We start from the raw sequence: 25,357 nt of genomic DNA on the forward strand, positions 1-25,357 counted from the left end.
TTTGTGCCTCTTTAAAAGAGCTTAAACAGGACATCTTTGAAATCTTAAAAATACCTGATTTGGCCTTCTAAGCAAAACAAAAAACAAACGACTGGGCAAAACTATGTAGCACCGTGGGTGGGGCTGTTGTAACATGTGAAGAGATGTTTAGATTTGCATTGGTTTATATATTCTCTGGCTGCTTTTATTTTTTAGACTGCAATTTTAGATTTCAGTTTGAACACGCCTCACCCACATTTAAATCTCTGCATGTGTTACATCTGCCCTACATGTAGAACAACATGGTTTAGCTGAATTATGCCATATAATCCTACAAAATCCCTAACTTTGTGCAAATGTACTGAGAAGAATTGATGCTGTTTTGAAGGCAAAGGTTAGTCACATTTCAAGGCTTAGAACAACATATTGTTCAGACTGTGAACCAGACTTTGCTTCTCTGAATCCAAGCCTCCTGGAACCATCAACTACGCGCCAACATGTTTCCTCGAAAGATTTTTTTTTTAATTTTTTTAAACTTAGCTGACCTTTTTCAAGAGTGTCAATATGTTCCTTTGTCCTCATTGTAATGATAGTCCCCCAAATTGCTCATAGTTATTCAAATGACAATTTACCCCTTTAATGGCTTCAATCCCCACCTCCTAGTGTTAATAGATCCTTCAGATCTATTCAGACAGTGCGTCTGTGCCGCAAACCCCACTTCATACCCCCACTATCCACGTTCAAAATGAATGCAGCAACAGCAGCAGGTCATGTGGGCTCCAAGTCTTTAGCCTAAAATCATGAAATATAGGGGTAAATTGCCTATAATGTGATGTTGCCCCTAGCAACCAATCAGATACTACTTATTTAACAACTTTTTTAGGAGATCTATAGAATCTTATTTTGTGCTATCTAATATCTTCTTAAAGGTGGTAAATAAGTAGAATATGGTTGCTATGGACAACATCCCATCTTCAATATAAGGTAGGGTATAGTGGCCACAGACTAAACTTAAATTGGGCATATAAAGATTGGGAAAATGTTGGCTGATCTGACCATTCTTGATTTTTCAGCTTCATGCAGACAGATATCTAAAAGTAAATAACTGCATTGAGGAGCAGGATATTATTCAAAGAAATGCTGGCTGGGTGGTGGCATTAGAAATATACAGCAGTAAGGCACTTAGTAGTTACTGTTTATTGTAATATAGGTAGAATTACTGCATTTGTATAACTTCTCTGTATTGCAGGGGTTTCCAACTACAGTCCTCATGGCACACTTATGTTGCGTACACATTAAAGGTGCCCATACATCAAGGGGCACTCTCCGATCCCCCAACATGACCATCAGGGGGATTGCACCAATCCATCTCTGGTTTATAGGCACCTTAAGCTGACAGATCGGCTGTCCAACCAATCCACCAACCTATCTGACAATTGTGCATAAACACTTACCGCTAGTTGACCTGATGTGTTGGGCTTTACGCCACCAGCCTGTGCAGCAAGTGTACGCACAACACGATGTCCCAATATTTCTGCAGATATTCCGGTCATTGGCTTTGCCATGGGCCGATGCGATATGTTTGTGAATTAAATCATGGGATACTGATAATATTGCCCGTCAATTTGAATGACCAATAAATTGTCAGTAATTACCCCACTTTTCAGTCCAGGTTTTAAGGATAGCTTAAATACAGGTGTCCTAATAAGTAAAACAGTTTGTTTAATTGAATCATTTGTGCTTGAGCATAAATATTACTAAAACCTGCACTCTTAAGGTGCCCATACATAGTAAGATTTATCTGCAGATCTGGCTGGTTGGAACAAAAACATGGTTATGGATGAGTGACAGTTTGTCAGTTTTCCAGCATTTCCAAGCAAATGGTCAACTGTGATTTGCTCTCATCCATAACCATGTTTTTGTTCCAACCAGGCAGATCTGCAGATAAATCTGCGTGTGTATGGCCACCTTTAGGGTGCTTTGAGGTCCATGGTTGACAATCACTGCTGTAGCGATTGAAAATGTAATGGAAAGGGCTGGAAATTTTGAAAGACTGAAAAAAGTAGTGTGTGTGTGTGTGTGTGTGTGTATGTGATTATTCTTGCACACACATAAAATATCCATATACATTCACACATCTGTGCTGTTGTATAAACCTGACCAAAATCCTAGCAATTTTAAATAGCAAAGCTGGTTCTTAAATGTTATATAATTATATAATCTGCTGTAAAGCATGTATGGAGACTTTTGCAATACCTCTGCTGCTCAGTGTGTGGTGCTGCCTCATCGTGTCATACTTCACCTGAGTGTTTAATATATGCGCTCAAACGCCCCCTCCTCAGTCTGTCCAGGGGCCGCTCTGACGTCTTTTCATTCATAGCAAGCTCCACAGTGGTTATTAATGTAAACCTCCATTCGGTGGTGCAGAGCTGCGTGTCTTTGTGTGGGCGTCTTTGATAGAAATGAGGAGAGCCTAAGATCGCAGTGGCTGGTCTGAAAGAGAAACCTGTACACTTGTGGAATGTTAATGGGTTTTATGATAAATCTTTTCTTACGAAAATAATTTTGCACCTTCTTGATGTATGACATTAACTGAAAGAGTTTAATTTTTAGATATCAAATAGACAAGCCTATATTAACTAATATATAGGTCTGCAGTAATTGCCATTAAATTGTGGAAAGTGCTTCACGAAAAGCTTTCATGTTGATGCTGAAAAGCAGACAGCTGATGTTACTGTTTTGGCAGCTGCCATACTTGCAGAAATGATCTGTCTATCCCCAAACCATAGGGAAATGCTGCCACTTTGGGCGGTATTCAATGAGGCTGATTCGCCAGGTTTTTATGGCGATTTTGTGCTGTAAGGCGAATTTCTCATTAAAACGGTGAATCACCCTATTCAATGACCAGATGGCGAATACATTTCAAGGTTTTTTTCGCCATGATTCACCGAGTAGCAATCGCTATCTTTTTATGGTGAAGTGGAAGGTGAACTTTTAAAATAAAGTGTTTTGTTTTTTACAATTGGTGTCAAAAAATCTGGAATTTTATTCTGAGGAGGTGCATGCTATTTTTATTCATGTGCTGTAAGCACATGAATATATATTTAATTAAAAAATATATATATATATTTTTTTTTTTTTTTTTTTTTTACACAGAGCAGCCAGCAGGGGGCCGGAGCCGAGCCGCTCATTAGATATTCATATATTCACTTCACCCGATCATTACATATTCATGATCGGGTGTAGTGAATATACGCGGTCCCCTGCTGGCACCCCCGGGGGGCAGCCTGTGCTGCCTGGCTCCCGGGGAACCCACCTCCCCCCCACCCCACAAACGTTCTGGGGCAGGCAGGGAGACTTCCATCTCCCTGCCTGCCACCGTCCTCAGGCTCCCTGCGGCGTCCGCCGCAGGAGCTCAAATTCGCCAGTCAGGGGCAGCGAGCCCCTGACTCATTGAATACCGGAGCCGGCGAGGCTCCGGAACGCAGCGAGCAGTGGCGAATGTGCAGCGAATCCTAAACAGGATTCGCTGCACGTCGCCAGTATTCACATTGAATACTGCCCTTTTGTCTTTTGGTAAGTGGTCCGTTTAAATAATGTCTCTGCTTAGTGAATAAAGCGAGCAGAGACCTTTTCATTTTTAATGGTGGCCAAACACTGTGCGTTTATCGGATTACGTTTTGAACTTTTTAGTTCAAAACACATCGCTTATCAAAACAGCACCCACCTTCAACAACAACAAGCCATGGTTCAGCGGTCAACTCAAAAAGCTCCGTTAGGCAAAGGAAGAAGCCTATCGCAGTGGTGATATTGTCAGGCCAGGAACTCCCTAACACGGGAAATCAAGCTGGCAAAAAAAAGATGGTACTTGTGTATTATAGCGGCGCCCCCGATGTACATCGCACAATGTTTTTATCGCATCGCATGCCATGCACCCGATGGCATGCGATGCGACGCGATTTGCCCCCTCTGCGATGAAACATTGTATAAGCACCCTAAAGGGTGCTTTTAAGCACCCAAATGGGTGCTTACAATGTTAAATGCACCCCCACGCCACCCCCCCACTATAAACGTGAACCCGAAGCGTGGCGAGCGCAGCGGTACGCGTCCTCCGACCTTTTCATACCCCCACTATCCACGTCGGCGTGGAGTTGAGAATAGAAAGTGTGGCGAGGGGACGCGGATACCTGTGAAGCCCGTGAGGGGACGCGGATACCTTTGAAGGTATCCGCGTCCCCTCGCGGGGCTCACTGCGCTCGCCACGCTTCGGGCTCAGTGGCTCGCTGCGCTCGCCACACTTTCTATTCTCAACTCCACGCCGACGTGGATAGTGGGGGTATGAAAAGGTCGGAGGACGCGTACCGCCGCCCCTCGCGTATACATACGCCATACACAATGTCATACAATTTTTAAATTGTATGACCTTGTACAATATTGCGCGATATCGCATCGCATACCATCGCATGCCTTATGGTATGCGATGGGCGCCGCTATAATACACAAGTACCAAAAAGATTATCAGACAAGCTGGAGAACAACCTGTCAACCAACGACCCCGCGTCAGCTTGGAAAAGCATGCAAGCTATAACCAACTACAAGATCTTTCGAACCCCCTCCACCATGCACCAGAAACTAGTGAACGAGCTGAATGATTTCTACTGCAGGTTTGAGAAGGAAGCTACCTGCATCAGTCCTACCCCTGACCGGGGCAAAACGGCTTCCCCACCCTCCTTTTTAAAACTGCCACCCCCAGACTCTCCGGGTGGACCAAACAGAGGTAGAAGGAATGTTCAAGAGAGTCAACCCTAGGAAAGCTGGAGGCCCAGATGGAGTGTCTCCATCTGCCCTCAAGACCTGTGCAACACAGCTCTCCCCTATCTTTACCAGGATTTTCAACACTTCACTAGAAATGTGCAAGGTCCCCACCTGTTTCAAAGGCTCAATTATTGTCCCGGTTCCCAAGAGCTCAACTGCGAAAGACCTCAATGACTACAGGCCGATTGCACTAATATCGGTGGTCATGAAAGTGCTTGAACATATGGTGCTGAACCACCTGAGAGTTGTGACAAATGCTCACCTCGACCCCCTGCAGTTTGCATCCTCGACACTTCTGTTTGCTCTGTAGGCAGTCAACCTAGGGCTGCACCACATTCTACAGCACCTGGACAGTCCAGGCACCTATGTAAGGATACTATTTGTTGATTTCAGCTCGGCATTCAACACTATCATCCCTCACATCCTGGAGCCAAAACTCCATTCACTAGGTGTCCCAGAACCTACATGCTCCTGGATCACTGACTTCCTGACTGAAAGGAAACGGGCGGTGAAAGCAGGCGCATTCATGTCAAACACATGCACAATTAGCACCGGTGCCCCTCAAGGATGTGTCCTCTCCCCCCTGCTCTTCTCCCTCTACACAAACGACTGCACCTCAGCAGAACAGTCAGTAAAAATTATAAAATTTGCAGACGACACAACGGTTATCGGCCTAATCATGGATGGAAACGAGTCGGCATACAGACGGGAGGTGGATCGGCTAACTAAATGGTGTAGCGGAAACAACCTTGACCTCAACCCCCTCAAAACGGTGGAGATGGTGGTGGACTTCAGAAGGAAACCAAATGCCATGCACCCACTCATAATATCTGACAGAGTAGTGTCGAGGGTCGACTCCTTCAAATTCCTAGGAACAAAGATTTCCTGCGACCTCAAATGGGGTCCCAACATCATTACAACTGTCAAGAAGGCTCAGCAGCGGTTGTTCTTCCTGAGGCAACTCAAGAAATTCAACATCCCGCAGGAGCTGCTGCTCATCTTCTACCCTGCCATAGTAGAGTCTGTCCTTTGCTCCTCGATCACAATCTGGTTCGGAGGAGCAAACGAGAATGACAGACGAAGGTTTCAAAGAGTGGTGAGGATGGCAAAAAAGATAATCGGGGTGGTCCTCCCCGCGGTCCAAGAACTATACCTAGCCAGGGTCAATAAGCGTGCAGGAAAGATCTTGGCGGACAAGCTACACCCTGGCCACAACCTGTTTGAACCCCTTCCGTCAGGCAGACGTTTTAGGTCCATCACAGCAAAGACGACAAGAACTTCTTCCCAATAGCTGTCCACCAACTAAACCAGTATTGAACGTACCAAATACTAAATACTAACTCGAACTGTTCTAGATATATGTGAAATGTATGTGATGTATGTTTATGCCTCTCTTACCACCCCCCTTGTGTTCCCTGCTTGATGCTGCACTGTTACCACAAAAAATTCCAAGCATACGCAAGTATACCTGGCCAATAAAGACGATTCTGATTCTTATACTTCAAATTGCTCCGTGTTTTTTTTGGCTTACGATGTGCGTAGTTCATATCACAAGCTAAAAAAGTATGTGCAGGCAGTACTTTTTGTAATGGATTGCATAACATCTAGATCAAATTGCACGCTGTTGTAGCGTATTGCATGCGATCTAGTACAAAACGCATCTAGCACAAATAGCACTGTGTGGGCACCTTAAACCTTAAAACATCTGGCCAGACATGCTACCAGACCCCTTGACACAAGGAATAAGAGATGGCATCTAAAAAGTTGTATTGGCACTGGATATATTGCCCCCTCCCCCCGGTTATTGTAGTTTATGTACAATTACAATTTATATACCCCTGACATTGTGAATATTTCCATGTAGCTTGTAATGTGTATAAGCTTACCCAACATACCTCCAATAATTGAGTCCTTTTGCTTCTGATCCATTTTTCCATGTTCTTATTGTATGTGTGTTACCAATACATGTCATTTTTTTGGAGTTGTCTTACTGAAGTATCATTTAAAACTGAGGCACACCTATTGGACACACTTGTACCAGATGCTGCAAACTTATTATTGTAAAATCTTTTACTATGGGGTTATTTTGATCATTGGCAAGCTGCTCTGATTTGATATAGCAGACCATTCAAGAAAACTACCACTTCATAAATCTCACCTTTTTTTACGTACCAACCAATCAGCTGCTGTCCTTTTTTCTAGCAAAGCCTGGTTGGTACATTATCTTTCTCAACGATAAATCTCCTCCCTAAAAGTGTGAAGCAAATGTTTTAACATGTGCAGTGCTTATTTATGAGAACACAGAGATTAGTAGGGTGTTGCAGAACTGTGCATGGCTTTGTGGTAATTGCAGCTTTACCCTGATTGTTGATGTTTGCACACATACTAATTTGTAAAGATACTGCAGAATGTGCAATTTGTAAGATAAATGTATGGAACAATGTACAGTATCTAGGTCATGTTCCATTTCTGGACTGTCGCACTAAAAAAAAAAAAACAGTATTTTTATTGCATTAAACCATAGCTATCTGAAGATTTTGAGTTTGAGAGGCTAATGTTAAGGTGATTCCCTGGAAATCCATTCACAATTTGAATGATTTTTCCAGTGTGCGATCAAAAAGGTTGCTGGATGTTATCACAGGAAGACTTTGTGCATGCACGTTACGACCTGTACACATTCACAACTTTAGGTTATGTGCAATTTTACTAGTCCTTTTTTTAGTGTTTGTTCTGTGCTAGATCACACCCTACAAATTCTTGTAAGGCCCTTTTTCCTCATGTTTTCCAAAAGTGCTATCCTTCCAATGTTCTTTAGTGTTTTAGTGCCTTTCAGTTGCTCTGACTCTGTGAGCTTAGGGTTACAGGCTAGATGACTGCTACACTGATTTCTCCCAGTGACTGATCTCTGCTTGCCTATCAAGATACAGTGAGTTTCTGAACCGTCCACATCCTACCTACAGTAGTTGACTGATTACTGCTTTGTGTTGCACGAAGATGTCCATACTGTCTGGTGCCATGGAAAACTCTTAAGTGCCTTTTAAAAAGGACAGTTATATACAACCGCCATGGATTAGGTGTTACCGGATCACTTTAAGGCGGCATTATTTTCATAATTTGGCAGTGAAAATCAAAATAATAAAATTGTGTGACTGCCTACATAAAGGAAAAGAGAGGTCTCAATCTGAAGAACCGCAATAAACATGAATCAAGGCAATTTTTTTCTTGTGAATTCTTTAGAACAGCGGTTCCCAACTTTTTTTTTTTCTCTCCCGTACCCATTGATTGGGCTTTTTAGTTACCCCTCCTCTCAATTTGAATTATATACAGTACTTAAGAGTGGAGTGGAAGTGAAATGGTGGAGTACGTTAAGCAAATGGCAGGAAGATATCCCTACTCGGGGAACCAACAATATTCTGGCACACTCCCTGTCAGCCTTTAAATCATTATTCTTGGCCTCTCTTCAGGAGGTTTATTTAAGAATGTTGTCATCTCACCAGCTCAAAGGGCCCATATGCTACCGGATGCTCTGGATAGTTGTGTGAAGTGTAAAAAACAGAAGGCATCCTTGTTTCATAATCCTTGGGAATGTGGAAGAGTCGCTAACTTTTTTGGAACAGAGTGATGAACTTCATTAACTCTACATTTCAGATTAGGCTCTGGCGCGCCTGCTGTTAAACTTTAAGGAATGGGATCTGGGTAGTAATAAGAAACTTCTTATCCCTATATTGTCTGTTGTTTTGGGAGCCACCAGTAGGTTAGAGCTAAACCACTAGATCAAACTTAAAAATGTATTCCTGAACCTTTATATACATGGAAAGGAGAGCGACACTCCTGGATGTGGAAAACGGGATTACGCGCTTTTACAGAAACTATCATGTCTTGAAACGGTTTTAAAATACAAAGTGGTTTTTATTAGAGATGTGCAGATCCGGATTAACCCAGATCTCAAAACGGGATCTTATTGGCTATAGGCTGTGACATTTTTTTTGCTCCAAAACATGTCACAGCTGGATAGCCAATAAGATCCCCTTTTGAGATCCGGGTAAATCCAGACCTGCACATCTCTAGTTTTTATACAGACCGATTTCTGCCTCATCTCACTCATAAATGTTCACATGGTGTATTTGCTAACCAAAGTATATCAGACCCTCTCTTGGCTCTGATTTGTAATCCATAACTGCCATTTTACATTTAGCAGTGGAATAGAGCTAATAGCATTGATAGATCTGTTCATATGTGCCTCAATCCCCCCCACCCCTAATGTGTGCGTCTTTAGTATATCTGTATGTCTACATGCAATATTTGGAGATATGTTTTTGAGTATGCTATACACAACCAGATTCTTGTGTCTAAGATTGTGGATTCACACCACCATACTTATCGTGTTCATTATGATGGGTAAGCCCGATGTACAGCAAATGTAACGATAATACTTGAGTGTATGTTCGACTGTCATATTTGTAACATATCCCACACATGTAATATGTTGTGTATGGTCCCAGATTATATGTCTGTTCTTTAACTCTGCAAAGCCCAAATAAAGTACTTTGTGGGAAAAAAAGAGGTGAGTGGAAGTGAGCAGTATGTGTGTCCTTTATATTAAGGAGTAGCGGAGGAGTAGTGTGTGTGGTCAGGAATCGGGTCCCTCGGTGTCTGGCCGCTGGCTGTGTACTGTCTCCAGGGTTCCCGCTAACACCTGTAGGATTAATGCTGCTGCTTCCTCCACCCATGTCAGTGTGGGGTAGATAAACACTGAGGGCAGCAAGGGTAGCTCCCAGTGTATAGCTGGTCGGCCAACAGCACGTGGAGAAGCTGATGATGCTGCAGACGGAAACGGAAGTGATGCTGCGTGGTTCATCTCCATGACAAGGGGACACTTCTTCCGCAATTGGGAGATTTCTTCTGCTATTACCAATATTATTTTCAAGTACCCCCAACCATTCTGCAGATTGGGATCCAACCCTAGGATGTAGGACAGAAAGTTGGTGTTCACAATGGCAGTTAGTTTCTGGCCAATAGATCCAGGGATTCTCTGAGATTTGCCATGCTGTAATTTAAGAAATGCCAATCTGTTATCCTGGAATGCTGTCTACCTGCTGAGAATAACGAACCAGACTTTATCTTTAACCAGCGTTTGTGATTCCATGTCACATTTGTACGCTAAATCTGTTTTGTGAGTCTGACCCATATCAAGCCTCCTAAGTTTGCCCTTAAAGGGGAAGCGCAGGCTACTATGGAGCCATTAATAAATATGTTGTGGCTCAACTCTCTGCAGGGCAACAAACTCCAATCCATGCTCAACAAGCTTAGGTGCAGGAGGTCCAGTAAGCTCCGATTTTAATGGCCAGCAGAATCTGGCTGAACAGCAGAAAACCCAGATACAGGGAAAGCGAGTGCAAATTCAAATGCTGCATGAGGTGTTAAAGGAGCTGAAAAAGGTGGCAGGAGCGTGAGAGGCTACCAAACCTCGCCCCAGCTGATGACATAGAGGCCTTCCCTTGCACCTTTTGAGTGCACAGTCGCACATTTGGGATGGCCTGCTGAGGAATGGTCTGACAGGCTGGCTTCCTGTTTAACAGAGGGCCAATGTTAGGTCTGTGTCCTTAGCCTTAACAAGGCTATACTTGAAATAATTGTTGTGACGGGCCCCAGCAAAGCCCAAGAATTTCACGACTGGAGGGCTCTCAGCCACCGAGGATTCAGCTGGCCAAACTAGCACGGCTGGCTGGGGCAGTCATTTCCCAAGAAGTAGATGGAGAGGAGAAGCCCACCCTCTACCTTAGCCGTAAATGACTGCCCATAGAGCGCAAGTACTCAACTGTAGAGCAGGGGTGCTTGGTAATTAAGTGGGCAGTCGAATCCTTAAAATATTATTTGTTGGGACAATAATTTTTGTTGGTCACAAACCAGAGTTTGAAAATACGTGATGTTTAACCTAATAATTAACACTAGGGACTCCCTTTTTAAGTATATGTGCGTCTCCAGCATGCACACATCTTCTATTGTGTATGCAAAGGGCTCTACCCAGGCTCAGCCCAGCTGCGGGCTCTTCCCCGACTGCCACTGTCTCCGCACCTGCAGGCCCCCATCACCACACACCTGGACCCACTGCCACACTGCCGCCCGCTAGCCTCCGCCCAGCAGCAACTCCCAACACTGGCTCCCGCCCCCAGGCCACAGCAGTACCACCACGGGCTCTCCAAACTCAGCCTGCAGCGTCACAGCATCCTACTACTAACCCCTATCTGCGAGAAGGAGGCAAGACAGGAGGAGCAGCCTTTATTTTGTAATATATGTATATATTTCCTTTTTTCTGTATGTCCAGTTTTGTTGTTTCTCTTATATCTCTTCTTACCGTTCGCACCCTGTCACACCTGCACGCCAGTCACCCACTGTCGTGTCATCTCAGCTTCCCCAGTTGCCCGCTGTCTCCGTCACACCTGCCCACCAGTCAACTGCTATCTCCCTGTGCTTCAGCCTTCCCAGTCACCCGCTCGCTATCTCCTTGTCGCCACAGCTTCCCCAGTCTAGTGCTATATCGCTGTCACCCACTATTTCCCAGTACACTTGGGGGTACTATTATGACGGCACGCTCCTTGTGAGATCATAACTTTTTTTTCTTTTTTCCTGCATGCTGTCCATTTAAATCTTTGATGGGACCCACAAGCAGTGGAGTAGGACCCCAATTATTTACATTGTGCGCTCACCACACTTCAGGGTGGCGTGGATAGTGGGGGGGGGTGCCTAAATCCCATTGTATGTCATACAAGTGTATAGTAAATGAAATGGCATTGCACCCTATAAAATCGCATGTGATTTTATGTGCGATCGCATGCGATGCGATCTCATCGCACCGCCCCAAGGCCAGAGAGCAGTGAGTACATTACATAGGAAAATCGCATTGCATGCAAAAAATCGCATGCGATGCGATTTTCTTACGCAGAATCGCCCACTAAGCTATTTGCTTAGTGGGCACCCTGCAAATACATATGTACCCAGCAGGGCTAGGAAGATCTGACCCAGGTTTTCCTAGGATGTTTGGAATCACTGACTTCCTGTTGTGTGTGTTCAGGACAGAAGGTTGGTGTTCCCAATGGCAGTTAGTGCCTGGGCAATAGGCTTTGCGAGGGTCTGGGGATTAAGTTAGGGATACTCTGGAAGTACCCTTATTGTGAGAACTGCCATTCCTGCAACCTGAGAATTGTCATGCTGACATGTCAATCTGTTATCCTGGAATGCTGTCTAGCTGCTGAGAATAAAGAACCAGACTTCATTTTTAACCGGTGTATGTGATTCCTTGTCGCAATATGTATGTACATGAAATGTGTAATATTAAGTAGCTAATCTGAAACTACCATGTGGACAGGGAAAATCAGTGGTTGGTGATTTCAGTGGATTTGTTTCTATAATTATTTTTTTTATAAATCTCTTGATTTAGATTGTTCTTGATAAAGTATCTGATGGTGTTGTCATATAAAGTAGTATAGCTCCTGGCTAAAGATACAGCACACTATACTGAATACTGTAGTTGATGGAAAGTTTAAGCCAGGCATGTCCAACGTTGGCCCTCCAGATGTTGTGAAACTACACATCCCAGCATGCTTTGCCACAGTTTTGCTGATAGAGAATGCTGAAACTATTGCAAAGCATGCTGGGATGTGTAGTTTCAAAACATCTGGAGGGCCAACGTTGGACATGCCTGGTTTAAGCTTATCATTGCATTTGCTAAAAAAAAAAAACACAGTCATTCTGAATTCATTAATCATTTTACTAGCAGATGGGCAACGCACATGAATGTCGAACAGTGGGGGTCGCACCGGATCTGAATGCACACCAACAACTCCGTGTCACACCAACAACATACGTGTCACTGTGTGTTATGAAAGGGGTTTACATTTATACCAGTATTAAATCAAATGTTATCAGTGCTCTAATATCAGAAAACTTGTTTTTTGTATGTAATGTCTCATGTAAATAGCTGCTTTAAGGTCCATACACACTGGGGCAATTTTGCCCAGTGTGTATGGACAGCGATGATCGTTTTCATCGCTGTGGGGAAAGCTTTCCCCTTGCCTGGTGCTGTCACTGGCGAGCGCAGCGCTATGGAAAGCCGTCCACAAAGCCACCCATCTGCTGGTGATGAGCAGCGGCCGGCAACAATGATGCGGGACCACTCACCGCTCATCGCTGCCCTGTACACACTGGGCAGCTTTCATGCTGGGAATTGTTCAGACGAGAAAACTGAGTGGCTTTCACATGAAAGTCGCCCAGTGTGTATGGGCCTTTAGGCTTTGTGTTTTGTGTATTGTCACAATAACAGAAATGTAATAATTTTACACATGTTCTTTTCCATCTCAAATACCAATATTAGATGAGATTTTGACTTTGTGGAAGAAGAATAAAGAAAAAGTTATAAATACTACTTATTAGCCATGGAGTAAGGTTTTTTTTTTTCCCCCCCTCATTTGGTTACTGACAGGACAGGGGGTTAACGTGCAATTGGCCAAGGATATGTTACCTTGATAAACATTTTGTTTCACATGGAAAAATCGCATGGAACAATTGGATTAGTGCACTTTAACTTTGTGCCAGTTTGGTGCCATGTAGACTAGTGCTGCCAAACACATCAGATATGCTCTTGTGTGGCCAAAGTAAGGTAACTGACCTATCTAATAAGAAGCTTTATGTTTATATGATCTATTTAGACACTGTCCAGGTTGGAATAGGTATTTTCGAGCAATTGGGAGGAAGGGGGGTATATTTTTATTTTTTATCTATGGTCATTTATTCTGCTCAGTGTAGAATAATAATTTATTCTTACAAATTTGACTTAATAATGTAATTCATTATTTATTTATTTCCCCCCTCTAGGGATGTTGGAATACGACCCAACCAAAAGGTTTTCAATACAACAGATTCGTCGACACAAGTGAGTTTTGGTCTCCTGCATCCCATCATAACCCCTCCACTCCTGTGTAACAGATCTGTGGGCTTTTAACTAAAATCCATGTAGTTACAGCACTTGTACTGGGAAAAAACGGACATGCTATACTTTTTCCTCCTTTTGCCATTTTACTTTTTTTAACTTGCATAATTATTCCTACACTGTGTGGGGTGGACTTTGCTCTTTATTATTGAGTGGGAGGAAATGCTCGAATACACTTTCTTTTGTAACAGACCTGCTATGAAAAATGACATTAATGCTGTAACATGGCATATTAAGTTATTGCTTTATATGTGAATATTTGTCTTTAGTTATCCTTTTTAAGCCCTCCATTGAACTCTATCTCTGTCCCCTTTTTTCCCTCTATTCTGCTTTTGTCTGGATTGTGTGTTGCTTCATAAGTTCCTTCACTTTATTTCTGAAGCCCGTTTTCAGTTTTCTCCCACATTTTCATTAGCTGTAATTTTCGTGTGTTTTTTCCCCTTCCTCCGCTTCATCTTCATTTTTATTTCTCTTTTTTTTTTTTTTTCCTGCCTTACCATCCTCTACCTGCGTCATGGTTGTCCCAGAGGGATTCTGCATAGTGTGCGCTTAATTCGCTGCAGAGCTTTTATACTCCTAGATATGTAGGGTACAGTTCTGTTATTGCTGCTCCTATATACTTCCCTTCAATGCTTGCCAGGTCAGCATCAATTTATAATTTATCTGTTTCAAAATAATGAACCTTGCCATGCAGTTTTCTTCTTAAGCTGGGTACACACTTTCAGATCACTCTGTGGGCCAGATAAATGCCCCAATCCTATGAGCGTTTATTGATCAGTGTGCATGCTGAGCTGCTATTAGCTCATTGTGTGCTTTCTCCAATTTCATTGGCAGGTCAGGCATTGTAATTTGTGATCCAGACACAAGATATAGGGGGGGTATTCAATCCCGGGTCATGACTGTCGATAGTCCTGACAGCTGTGATCCTGGCCCATTTTCTTTTGCTGGACAGCATATTGCCAGGCGGGATTCAATTTCACAATTGGTGATCGGCGAAAAGGGGATGGCGTGTCCGCGTCAACGGCCATGGATTGTCGAGATTCGACCATGATCGCGACAATTCACGGCCGTTATCGGCAAACCGGGCAAGACCACATTGAATAGGTGCCTGCCGCTATTTCCCCCATAACCTCTCGACCGTTGCAGGTGTTTGAATCTGTTTATCCGCTATCACTCCTATGCAGTAAACCAATATATTTATCGGTACTTATGTATTATCTCGGCTCCCATGTTAAATGCACCCCATTTTTTCATACCCATACTATCCAACTACGCATGGAGTTGATTTTATATAGTGTGGCGAGCGCAGCGAGCCACCGTGCCTGAAGCGTGGCGAGCGGACGCGGTCTCATAAGAAAAACGGGAGCCCAGATATTACATAAGTACCTATTTATCAATGGTCCCTCCAATTCTTAAGGCCCCCATACACTAGCCGATTTTGGTCAGATTTCAGCCAGATCAGACGGATCTGGCAGAAATCGGACCGAAATCGGCTAGTTTGGATGTCCCCTCAGATCCGATGCGCGGTCCCGTGCGCATCGGATCTGCGTCGGGTGGTCGGACCTGCTGCACGTCCGACCACCCGACTTGGGACCTAGTGGGGCGGCGCGGCGGTGGAGGGAGCAGGGGGGGCTGGGGACGCGACGCGGCTGCGGGGGACACAGGCGGCATAGAGCCGGATAGGGGAAGCCGGCCGGGAGCTGTCAGTAATGAATAAAAAAAAAAAAGCCCATACAATGAATGGGCGGCCTGTGATTGGCTGAGCGCTCTCTCAGCCAGTCAGCAATTGGCTGAGAGAGCGCTCAGCAGCCAATCACAGGCTGCCCATTCATTGTATGGGCTTTTTTTTTTTTATTCATTACTGACAGCTCCCGGCCGGCTTCCCCTGCCCGGCTCTATGCCGCCTGTGTCCCCCGCAGCGTCCCCAGCCCCCCTGCACCGCCTTGCCGCACAGACGCTGGGGGACAGCGTCCCCAGCAGCGGGGGACACAGACGCTGTCCCCCGCAGCGTCCCCAGCAGCGGGGGACACAGAGTCCCCAGCCCCCCTGCTCCCTCTACCGCACAGACGCTGGGGAACAGCGTCCCCAGCAGCGGGGGACACAGACGCTGTCCCCCGCAGCGTCCCCAGCAGCGGGGGACACAGAGTCCCCAGCCCCCCTGCTCCCTCTACCGCACAGACGCTGGGGAACAGCGTCCCCAGCAGCGGGGGACACAGACGCTGTCCCCCGCAGCGTCCCCAGCAGCGGGGGACACAGAGTCCCCAGCCCCCCTGCTCCCTCTACCGCACAGACGCTGGGGAACAGCGTCCCCAGCAGCGGGGGACACAGACGCTGTCCCCCGCAGCGTCCCCAGCAGCGGGGGACACAGAGTCCCCAGCCCCCCTGCTCCCTCTACCGCACAGACGCTGGGGAACAGCGTCCCCAGCAGCGGGGGACACAGAGTCCCCTGCTCCCACCTCTGTACCCCCCCCCCCCTGCTCCCCGGGTTTTTTACATGTGATAAATCGAGACGATTTATCACATGTAAAAAATGGCACATCAAGTGCCAGTCTAATCAAGCTCCCCCGGGGAGCAGCCGGGGAAGCTCAGGGGGAAGTCGGGGGCGACTTGTCCTAAGGACAAGTCGCCCTAGTGTATGGGGGCCTTTAGTTTTTGTACCAAGCTTTACAGATTGTGGGAATCTTCTACAGGGGAGTCAGCTAGTCAGCCTCCTCCTACTATATAAATGTAACAAAAATCTTTGGTTAGAATGCAATGGCCTTGCCACAGCTGGAAGGAGGTAAGGGGTTTATTTACTAAAGTGCTGGTCTTTAGAATTAGAGATATTGGGGCAGATGTATTAAGCCTGGTGAAGAGATAAACTGGAGATAAAGTGGAAGGAGATAACGCACCAGCCAATCAGATCCCAACTGTCATATTTCAAACACAGCTGATTGGCTGGTGCGTTAACTTTTCCAAGTTATCTCCACTTTATCTCCAGTTTATCTCTTCTCCAGGCTTAATACATCTGCCCCAATGTTGTCCTTAGCAACCAATCACGTTTGATTATCTTGTAGAGAGTGCTAAATAAATGATAAGTAAAATCTAATTCATTGCTATGGCAACATCTCTACTTCCAAAGGAGAGCAGCAGTAAGTTCAAACAGGAGACTTGGGCAGCTTGGCAGTATTACATGTGTCAGTGATGGCAACAAGCAGCCGGCAGTGATGCTGCCTTTGTTACCCCCAACTCCATCTTAACATAGACGTAGGTGGATTAGTGTGCACCTGCTTATATTATCAATACAACTATAAGTTGGGAAAAATGAAACCGGTTTGCTTTTTTTTTTTTTCCAGCAATTTGGAACAACCCATTTTTTGGGCATGTGAAAGTAAATGACTGACTGTTTGCTCCCACAAGCTGACTGATAATCATTTTAACCAGACAACTAGTTGTAGTTGTCGTGTTGGAATGCTATTGTAATGGTGTATGGCCAGCATTCGATCTGGCGGGATCACTACTATTATTCAATATATTGTTCAATGCAGATTGGAACAAGACAGTTCCTGGCCGTCTATCGTGGAATTGTCCCAGCATGTCCAATGGGACAATTGAACAGCTTTCATGGTGCAGTTAACATGAATACATTGTGCCATTTGGTGTGTATGGCAGATGCATTATATTGTTACACTGCATCACTGGGTGTGTACACAGCTTTAGATAGGCTTCTATATCCTGCTGCTTACACATTGCCTAAACGTTTAAGACCCAGTATTTAAAACGGGTCTGAGCCACTAAAACCCCTTTCACATTGCAGGTGAAAACCGTTTTAAATTGCATGTAATTCCTTTTGCACATTCAACCTGTTGAACCCACAAGGAACACGTTTCAAGCCATAGAAATAGAGCCGTTCACACCGCAAAAATAAACGGCTCTGAAACGGGTAGGACACTGCTTTTTAACCGTTTAACAAATACCGGTATTTCTTAAACGATTAAAGCAAAACGGATAAAGCACGCTGGAGCTTTCACACTGCAGCTCTACCCGTTTTAAAAGACTAAAAAAATGGCAACTTATGGTGTGTACACACAGCAGATACTGCCGTGAGATGCGAGTCCCGACGCGACATCTCACGGCATGACAGAGGGGCACAATTTACACTATATAGTGCAGATCTGCACTATATAGTGTTGCCTGCCCTCTCTATCTGGCTGCCGATATGCGCTCACACAGGAGCACGCATCGGCAGTGCATCAGGCTCGGAAACCCTAAAAACGCATGCGATTTGCCTTCCGATGTTCCCTATATCAGGAACATCGGAAGCCAAATCTAACTGTATGTACACACTATTACTGTTTAAGAGCTGCAGTGTGAAAGGGGTATCTATCTTTTTATTTATTTTACCTTTTTTTCCCCATTGCTAGGCTGCACTCTTACTTGATTTTTATGTTTTCAGTTTGATATTCCTATTCTTTGTGCTGTTCTTTCTCCATCTGCTTTTTTATTTGCATATTTGCACTTTTTCTCTGTCGTAGTGTTAGCACATTCTAGCTGCATACATTACACAATAAAATGAAGAGCCATTGATGTAATCTAAATTTTGCACCACCATTCACAAACTAACACACGTTAACGTGCTATGTGACATTTTGGCCTGATTTTGGGTAATTCAGTGTGATAAGGGATGCTATGCATTATGTATGTGACCAGCCTGAACTGCATGCATAAAGCACAGAAACCTGTTCATGAGAATAAGCAGTGTCACTTTCCTTTGTTTTGCCTTAATTGCTACCACCATTCCTCACGCTTATGTCCCCATCAGCCCATGTCATTCAAAAACGGATATTCTTCTTTATCATCTTTCACCATTTATGCGTGTGATATTATTATTATTTATTTTTACAAAAAAAAACAAGTATCCCCTCTTTTGTGCCCATGGGGTAAGATTTCTATATTGACCGCCCTTATTTACTTTACTTTTTTTATGATCACTGTATAATCAAATTTTCTGTAGATCTTAAATCATCTTCCTCTGCAGCCTCTACTCTCACTCCCCCCCTCCCACAGTGACAGAGTGGATAAGACACTGTATGACTCATCTACTGAGTGTGGAGAGATGTGCAGAGTAACAGCACCCCCTCCTCCCCTCCTTTCCCAGTCCTCAGCTGGTTGCCACAGCAACTGGGTTACCTCTCTCTATGTGCTACACTCCATCAGAGAGAGGATGAGCAGAAGCAGAGAATGGGAATTTCTAGACTTGCTCTCTGAATCCATGCCTTCACTGGCTTTATATAATATAAATGTAATAAATAAAATTATATATAAATATAATTTCCGTATATAGCAGTACAGTTCTGGCACTCCAAAGGCGAATTCATAGCAAATGATGTATCTTCCAACATTTTAGGTGATTTTTTTTTTTTAAGGATTATAGATGGATAGATAGATAGATATACACATACATACGGCTCAACACTTACCATAATAAACTAACTCACCTTAATATACAAATAATCAGATAATTGATAGAGCATTAGTTCATTAATTGCTTGCAGCCCATCGTCAAGGGACCCCATTTCACTGCAAGTCCTACACTAACAATAGGTCTCTTAAGAGCCTGGCAACTACTGACACCTCATAGCTAAAATGAACATGTTTTTTTTTCGTGGTTTAGAGCTTACCTGCCAAGTACCTTATAGCTTTTAAAGGTGAGACAGTCACCTAACACAACACCTGAATTAGCACTAAGGGGGCAGCTGTCACAGGTTTAAGATAAATTAGCTTATCTGGGGTGCATGAGAAAGCTATCATCACCGGATGGTTCATTAAAAAATAAACATTTACCTGCGATCACCATTCCAGGTAAGGGTGCAGTGGCCGGTGACCACTTGCTCAAATATACATATTATATAAATATATATCTAATCTATCGATATAGATCTATAAATGGACATGAATAATACATGCAAACATGAAAAAAAGTACACGTAATAAAAAACAGATTTATAAAACATAAACTACTTTTAAGTTGAAGAAGCTCAAAATAAACAAAAGGTGCAGTAAAAAAAACCATAAAAAAAATAAAATAAAGAGCAGCAAGTCCTATAATTGCTGGTAATGGAAGTATGATCTCTTTTACTCACTATGGGGTGTATTCAGTGCTTTTTGCGAGCTGTGACAGCCAGCAGTGCTGCCTGCGAGCTGTCACAGCTCACAGGGTCAGTATTCAACTGACCCCCTGCACACGCCGTTTCCCCCTCGCGAGGCTTGCAGCGGGCTCCGTGCATTAGCCACGAGACTCGCTGTTTGGGGGAATCCGCAAGGATTCCCCCTGGAACGTAGAATAGGGTGGATGGCCGGCACGGGGGTTAAACAGCAAGGATCGCTTGTTTTTGGCGATCCCCGCTGTTTAACCCCCTCGCCGGCCACATTGAATTCGGAACCATGTGGCAAATTTAATGACGAGTGATAGTCTTGTTATCGCTCATAACTTATCTTAATAGGTGCCCCAATCAACTCCTAATGTCATGTTTAAAAAAAGGCAGGAGCTGATTGGTTGGGGCAAACTTTAAGGAAAGTAACCTGTGATGACGACAATATAATTTGTTGAATCTGCCCCAGTGTATTCAAGAATTAGATTTGTGAAGCAGTTAATCATTGGTTTTAAGTACAAAATGTGCTTATTCATACATGAATAATGTCCACCTTCAACACTCTGGCCTTTATTCTGATCTGATTGCAGTACAAATCTGTTTGGAAAATGGGCAAAACCATGTGGACTGCAGGTGGGGCAGATGTAACATGTGCAGAGCGCGTTAAATTTAGGTGGCGTGTGTTGAAACTGACATCTAAATTGCAGTGTAAAAATAATGCAGCCAGTATTTAACCTGCACAGAATTAAAATAACTCACACAAATCTAATTCTCTCTGCACATGTTACATCTGCCCCACCTGCAGTGCACATGGTTTTGCCCATTTTCCAAACAAATTTGTACTGCAATCAGATCTGAATAAAGGCCACTGTGCTGAAGTCTTGTTCAAAAGGTGCTTTGCTTCTTACCTGCAGCTGGTTTAGGAAGAAGCACCCACAGATGGACCCTGTTGTACCCATACCCCCTAGCTCAGAAACCAAGGACCGCTGGAGAAGCCTGACAGTTGTGCCTTACTTAGAGGATCTGCACGGGTATAGTGAGGATGAAGATCTGTGTGACTTGGAGGACGAAATTATCTACACACAGGACTTTACAGTTCCAGGTAAAACGTGCTTTTATTCCACTCTGGCCACTCCACTCTGTGTTATTGCTACATTATGGTAGGTCATTTAGATGCTACTATTTTATTTGATACTAAATGTAACTATAGAAGGAATAATGGGACTGTCAGGACATGCTTTTACATTCAAGTCACTTGTAAAACTATGTATACACATGTATTTGTTGTATTGGGGAGCATCTATCCACATTTGTAGTTCTTTAGACAGGGTGTGGCACGCGCTAACATCCATAATCCTACAAGACGAATAGTCCGGCACAGTGTCTGAACCGAGGGTGCCAAATTATCAGTGGCGCATCTGTAAAAAATAAATGAGGGAACCATGTCGAGATAGGCTTCAATAATCCCAAGCTGACTGATTGTAGGGCACTGTGCATGTATGTGGTCAGCATGGTAAGACACACTACTGCTGATTTCAGCTTTTATTTTTAACCATTGTTTACGTTTGTATTTCCCAGAAGAGAGAGGCAGAGTATGTTTAGAAGAAAAGAGACAGCCAGGGACAGAAGCCATAGAACAGACGAGAGCCTGAATTAGAGCCACAATGGAATAAGGTCCATGAGACCTTAGGTTTTATCAAATTCATACTGTTATAGATTGTTTAGATTTGTTCTATGCGATGCCAGGAAAGCTATATACTGTAGCATTCTGTTTTTTTCTTGTTGTCTTCTGTTTTTCAGTGTGTATCACTTTGTGCATTATAATTCTATTATAAAAACCTTATTTCTCAATTTATTCTGCTACAGTCTTGTTTTAAATATATATATATATATATATATATATATATATATATATATATATATATATATATATATATATATATATATATATATATATATACAAAAATGTGTTCTTAAGCTCCATACACACTAAAAGATATTGGTGAGCAATTTCACTTGAGTTGATCATGAAAGATATTGTGCATACACACTGAACAATTTTATCAAAGATATGAAGCTGGGATTATTACTTAATGCATGACACAAAGATATGAAATACGAAAGAAATTAGCAAATTGTCTGAGACACTACTGTATGTTTAAATAATGGGCAGCTGTGGAACGTTGCCTGTGATACTTCACATGCAGAAGGACCACATGCGGTCCTGCCACCTGGGAGGGTTCCAGGTGCCTTGGATGTGAGTTCTCCCCTTGGGAAAAGTTGCATAGTATATGGGGAGCCTTTAATGCTGGGCAACAGCCACGTCCGGGTAAAAATGCCCCGGAATTGGCATTTCTACGTGTTCTATATTGGTAGGTGGGGGTACCATGCATGCTCGAAACATGCATGGTACACATATGCAGCGAGTGGGTGCATGCTACAAACATGCATGCATGCATGCTGCAATGGGTGTCATGCATGTTCCTGAATGGTACACATTGGTGGGCAGTGGGGAGGATGCAGAATATTAACATTGGTGTCCAGTGGCCATTAATGTACTCATATGAACATTGGTGGCAAGTGACCTTCATACTTTGTGGCTGGGAACGGAGGGAGCGGAGCAGCTGTCGGTGACTGAGGGAGCGGAGTGGTGGCTGCCGGGGACTGTGGTTGCCGGAGGACAGTGGGTGCGGTGCGGCAGCTGCTGAGATGAGGTGAGCTGCAGGACAATACAGCTCATGTCATTTGTCACCCATCCACACTGAACGATGTGTGCAAATGGCATAAGCGATATTGGAATAATTGACCTGCATGTCTGGAAGATATCAATATTGTTAACGATGCGCGGGAGTGTTCATCGTTAACAACATTAAGCATACACACTAAGTGATATTGTTCAGAAAGCATGAATGTTCTTACACCACGTCTTCTAGTGTGTATGGGGCTTTATATCTGATAGTGAGCAATGATATTTGGTCTAAAAGCTAGGTGAGGATATTCTTCTTGTTTCGATAGAGGCAAAAAAATACACTAAAGAAAATTAGCAGTTTGTGGCATGTCCAAGTGTCAGGAGACAAAAAAAAATACCCCCTGACAAATAAGGTTAAAGATCAGTGTGAAGTGGGAGGACAGCTGTGGGTGGACCATTTAACAGTATGGTAATGGTCATATAATAAAGAATGCTTCTGATTCAATGAATATTTGTGTGAACAGGAGATGCTTTTGACATAAGTGAGAACGACATTGAATCATCATTGGACTGATGGGGTGAAAAGGGTAGGGGAGTAGAAAAGATTATGGAACAAATAGAATATTGGATTGGAAATGGATACTGCACAGAACAAGGAACAAAATAATGATAATATTATGTTTGTATGAAAAGGGAAAAAAGCTATTATATCAGTGTTTGGTAGAGACCCAGCTACATTGGTGCTCCCACTCTTATGTACCCTCCTAACAATCACTTTTTTTTTCTTTTTAATATCATCCCGAATCAGGACAGGTGCCTGAAGAGGACATGTTTGCACAGACACAGGGCATCGCACCGAACAAGCAGCTGTGTATGAATGGCACAGAAAATCAGCTAAAGGCAGAAAGGAGGGTCAGCTCTGCATCCCAGCGCAAAGCTAGCACATCAGGGGGCAAAGTACGCAAACTATCTGCCTGCAAACAGCAGTGACTGGGGAGACTACTCTGCCAGGTATTTGACATTTGACCTGTACATTTATGACCATTAAGCAGCGTACTGAAATATATTAAAGGGGACAAATGTGTGTTGCGCTACTGTAAAGGAGTTTAAACTAAACCTACTACATATAGAATACCCTGTGGTGGAAAGATGATCCGTTAATATTTACCAACCAAACAAAAGCATCCTCCGCCACCATAACTGCAATTGGAATAAGGGGAAACAATGAGGTGTTAAATGGGTTTACCCTTTTAAAAAAAACAAAAAAAAAAACAATTACACAATGAATGTTCGTCCAATGAACCACGCACTTATCATAGAGAAATCATCCAGAAAATGGTTAAGTTGTTGTGGGTGAGTACCGATTCTCTTTCAGATTGGCATACACAGTACATTCCTTTTTACTTGCAAGGGTCAAGGTAACTATTTCCATACACTAGCTGCTGTGATTATGGTGACTCCGTTAGTCCACTTGTGAATTTCTCCATTTTATGCAAGCTTCTATGGCAGTCCATTAGTTAATGTACAGCAGATTATGGCATATCTATATTTCTTGCTAAAATAAAGATTCCTAGTATGCTGCAGGGTCAGATTTTGTTCCCCAACACTAAGGCAGTGTGGGCGGCAGGAGCTTTGAGAGGCATCAGCCGAGATAATGAGGTCTGAATAAAGAGGTGTCTTCATTCACATCCTGCAGTGAATGAGTCATAGCGTTTGCCAATACAGCAGGATTCCTCTGACGTTGATTCTTCCCCATCCGTTCATTCTCTACCCAGGCCCATTGCATGCAATTATTTTCTCCATTCTGTCCCATCAATAACTTGTGTAAATTCTCTACTTGTTCTGCCCGTACATAGTTTTACTATTAAATCGCAGCTTATTATTTCGTGCTCTCAAAAGCCTCATATTTGTTTAACCTTTACTGTACATTCCTTACTTTTTTATGTTGGTGTACTTTTTATTTTTGGAATGGATAAGTGATTATCCTATCCATGTCTTTTCCACCACTTTCATGTAAACATATGAAGTAGCTATCCTCACAATCTTACAATATAAGCTCAATAGCTTATTTTCTCTGCTATTCTTGTTTCTGCACTCACAGTGGTTACCTGTGTTCTGAATACTGCATTTTTCTTCCCTCTTGGTTCTTTTCCTAAGTTTTTAATATAAATCTATATAAATTCCGGTGTTTCAATCAGAGCAGTTGCCAGAGGTGTGTATAATGAAGTACCTAGCCATGCAGACTCCATTTGCAAACATTTGTGATTAAAATGGGTCATCCTGAAGACTGTGATAGGATGCCACCTTTTGCAATCAGACGTTTTGCGAAATTTAATACCAATTACCTGCAGGTTATTCCATGGTCAACTACTCGTAATATTATTAGAAAATGGAAGCATTTAAGAACAACAGGAACCTCCGCCATGAAGCGGAAAATCATGTAAAATCAGAGCGCGGTCAGCAACTGCTAAGGCACATGGGGGCAGATGTATTAAGCCTTAACAAGAGATAAATGCAAGGGTGATAAGGAGAGATAAACATCCAGCCAATCACCTGCTCACTGCCATGTTACAGCCTGTGTTTGAAAAAAGTCAGTAAGGAGCTGATTGGCTGGACATTTATCTCTCTTTATAACCCTTGCATTTTTCTCTTGTTAAGGCTTAATACATCTGCCCCATGGTGTGTAAATGTCACCAATGCTCTGCTGATTCTATAACTGAAGAGTTCCACAATTCCCCTGGCATTAGTGTAAGCACA

General features: G+C 43.4%; 1 protein-coding gene across 3 annotated transcripts in view; it reads left to right on the forward strand.

The window, feature by feature from the left end:
- STK11 (serine/threonine kinase 11) overlaps positions 1–25,357 on the forward strand; it is a 49,977-nt gene that overhangs the window by 20,390 nt on the left and 4,230 nt on the right. Inside the window, exons 7-10 of one of the 3 annotated variants that reach the window (XM_083182480.1) lie at positions 13,666–13,723; positions 20,826–21,013; positions 21,490–21,585; positions 23,414–23,519. In XM_083182480.1, the coding sequence (XP_083038606.1) occupies positions 13,666–13,723; positions 20,826–21,013; positions 21,490–21,563 (320 nt within the window). In that variant the 3' untranslated portion in view covers positions 21,564–21,585; positions 23,414–23,519. Of the gene's footprint in view, positions 1–13,665; positions 13,724–20,825; positions 21,014–21,489; positions 21,586–23,408; positions 23,612–25,357 lie in introns of those variants that run through there. The other 2 variants (XM_083182492.1, XM_083182470.1) reach the window with 2 other exon arrangements.

Source organism: Crinia signifera, chromosome 1, assembly GCF_055691185.1.
Source record: "Crinia signifera chromosome 1, ASM5569118v1, whole genome shotgun sequence".
Lineage (NCBI taxonomy): Eukaryota > Metazoa > Chordata > Amphibia > Anura > Myobatrachidae > Crinia > Crinia signifera.